Consider the following 2,811-nt stretch of genomic DNA (forward strand, 5'->3'; position numbering starts at 1 on the left):
TTCAAGGCTGTGACCTTTCGTTAGCAGATCACCAGGCCTGTCTTCCCAGGTGCCTCCGGGTGGGTTCAAACTGCCAACCTTTTGGCTAGCAGTTGAGCACTTAGCCATTTGTACCACCCAGGGGTGCCCACAGAGGGAGCAAGGACTACAGAACTCAGCTGTTGTAACAGAAACCCTTTTCCCCACCCCACTCCCATTAGGCCTTAAGTTCCTTCCAGCTTTTTTCAGACCCACACATTATCCTTCTGCCGTGAGAAATGAAAATAATCATCTTGCCAACATTTGGGAGCTGCAACCCATCTGGCAACAAATGAGTACCTTTGTGCTTAAATAAACCAAAAAAACCAAACCTGATGCTGCCAAGTTGATTCTTACTCACGGTGACCCTATAGGACAGAGTAGAACTGCTCTATAGGGTTTCCAAGGAGCGGCTGGTGGATTCGAACTGCCAATCTTTTGGTTAGCAGCCGAACTCTTAACCACTGTGCCGCCACCACAAAATGCTGACCGTGGTGGAAGTGCCGGGAGGCCGAGCGGAAGGACAGACAGACGGACGGCAGCCTGGAACCCGTCCGTCTCCCCATCTCCTCTGCTCCTCGTCTCGCCCCTAAACGGCAGATTGGTTCTCGGCGCAGACGTAGACTGTGCTGGGCTGGATTCTCCGTCGGATCCGCTCGGGCACTCTGGGGAGGATTTGGAAGGTGTGCGGTAGCAACTCGATGCAGGCCTCGCGGAATTTCTTGATTCTCCAGCAGTAGACGATGGGGTTGAAGACAGACTTGAGGTAACTGAGCCACAGAACACAGGTGCTGGTGGCGTAGAACGAGGAGCTGCAGTAAAACCGCCGGCTGAAGACAGACAGGAGGCTGTAGACGGAGTGGGGCAGCCAGCAGAGCGAGAAGCCCACGAAGAGGATGAGGATGGTGGTGAAGGCCTTGGTCTTGAAGCTCAGGTCCACACTGACCTGGTGCTGCCTCTGCAGCCTTCGCAGGCCGGCCCTGGTGAGCTGCCTCAGGTCCAGGCTGTCGGACTGGTTGTGCACGCGGACGGCGTTCTTCCGCACCGTGTTGAAGATGCACATATAGGAGCACAGCATGATGTTGAAGGGCACAAAGAACACAGCCACCACCAGCGTCACCACGTAGGCGCGGTCAGCCGGGAACTCGGTGTAGCCCAACACGCACTGCGGGGCCCGCGTGGGCACTTCCACCAACGTCCAGCCTGTGAGGGAGGGGACGGAGATGCAGAAAGACAGCGCCCAGGAGATGGCAATGATCACCTTGGCCCTCCTTGGATTCAGCTTGTCCTGGCGCTGGACAATGATGAGAAAGCGGTCCACGCTGATGATGAGTAGGATGGCCACGCCCTCCAGGACGAAAAACCAGTAGAGTGTGGCGGACAGCCGGCAGAAGGAATCCCCAAAGTGCCACTTGACGGTGATCAGGGTGACAGCAGCGAAGGGCATGCAGCATAAAGACAGCATGATGTCGGAGAAGGCCAAGGTGGCCAGCAGCAGGTTGATGGCCGAGCGCATGGCGGGCCTCTGGTACACGATGATGCAGACGACAGTGTTGCCAAGAAACCCCACCACAACCATCAGCATCATCATTATTGCCAAGGAGATCCTGAAGGGGGCAGACAGTGTGGTCACCCCCGAGTCGGACACCTTGCTCACATTCAGCAGAAAGTATTCATAAGTCTCAGTGGAAGTGCTGTTACAGGCCATTATGGAGAAGAACTTGGGGCAGAGACAAAAATGCCTAGAAGGGCCCACCTTAACGCTTCGGTGGCTGCCATTTTCTGTCTGCTGGTTGCATCTTCTTCCCTGACGTCTGTGGACCTCTAAGGCACTGGAACGGTTGGGAGAAATGTCTTTCTTTGGCAGCACTAGCTGGGATTTACAATTCATCAATCAAATCCTAACCATCTCTGTGACAACTGATTGTGTCCACGCTTCACACTTAAGTACTGTCTGTAGCCTAGAGGAAAGAGGATACAAAAGACAAGGGAGTTATACTTTCAAGCACATGTTGGAATAGAGACGGTTTTAAATTTTGCAGCTATTCTAAACATTATAGTGAAGAGAAAGACTGACTCAATGATTTACCATTTGTGACAAACCTTGGTATTCCCACATATTATTTGAACCTTGCCTCACATGCCTGCAAAAGCTGGACAGTGAATAAAGAAGACCAAAGAAGAACTGATGCCTTTGAATTGCCAGTATTGGTGAAGAATACTGAATACACCATGGACTGCCAGAAGCATGAACAAGTCTGTCTTGGAAGAAATACAACCAAGGTGCTCCTTGAAAGTGAGGACATGTTATTCAGGAGGGACCAGTCCCTGGAGAAGGACACCTGCTTGGTAAGGTAGAGGGGTCAGTGAGAAAGAGGAAGGCCCTCAATGAGATGGATGGGCACAGTGACTGCAACAATGGGCTCAAACATTGCAAAAAATTGTGAGGATGGTCCAGGATGTCATATCAACGTAGGGTCCGTATGAGTCGGAACCAACCTGACAGCACCTAACAACAACAACAAGCAGCACAGGAAAACCTAATCAACCCTATTATGGAAGCGAATACTTTGTGATCAGCATTTATGTAGTAACCTGAATTATAGTCAACCCGACTGAATGAAGCCGTGGACAAGCCAAGTCTCACTAGAATGTAAGCTCCATGAGGGCAGGGATTTTTGTCTGTAGTATTATCTGCTGTATTCCAAGCACCTATGACCATGTCTGGCACCACCCTCAGACTCCAGAAAACTATAACAAACCAAAAACCAAACCTGTTGCCGTCGAGTTGCT

The 2,811-nt window shown here is 51.4% G+C and overlaps 1 protein-coding gene across 1 annotated transcript; it reads right to left on the reverse strand.

Annotated features, from left to right (window-relative positions):
* Positions 1-525: 525 nt before the first annotated feature.
* GPR45 (G protein-coupled receptor 45) lies at positions 526-1,820 on the reverse strand. Its single transcript, XM_049856979.1, has one exon. The coding sequence runs from the start codon at positions 1,724-1,726 to the stop codon at positions 608-610; it is 1,119 nt and encodes a 372-aa protein (XP_049712936.1). The 5' UTR covers positions 1,727-1,820; the 3' UTR covers positions 526-607.
* Positions 1,821-2,811: the final 991 nt, after the last annotated feature.

Source organism: Elephas maximus, chromosome 17 (assembly GCF_024166365.1).
Source record: "Elephas maximus indicus isolate mEleMax1 chromosome 17, mEleMax1 primary haplotype, whole genome shotgun sequence".
In the NCBI taxonomy this organism is placed as follows: Eukaryota; Metazoa; Chordata; class Mammalia; order Proboscidea; family Elephantidae; genus Elephas; species Elephas maximus.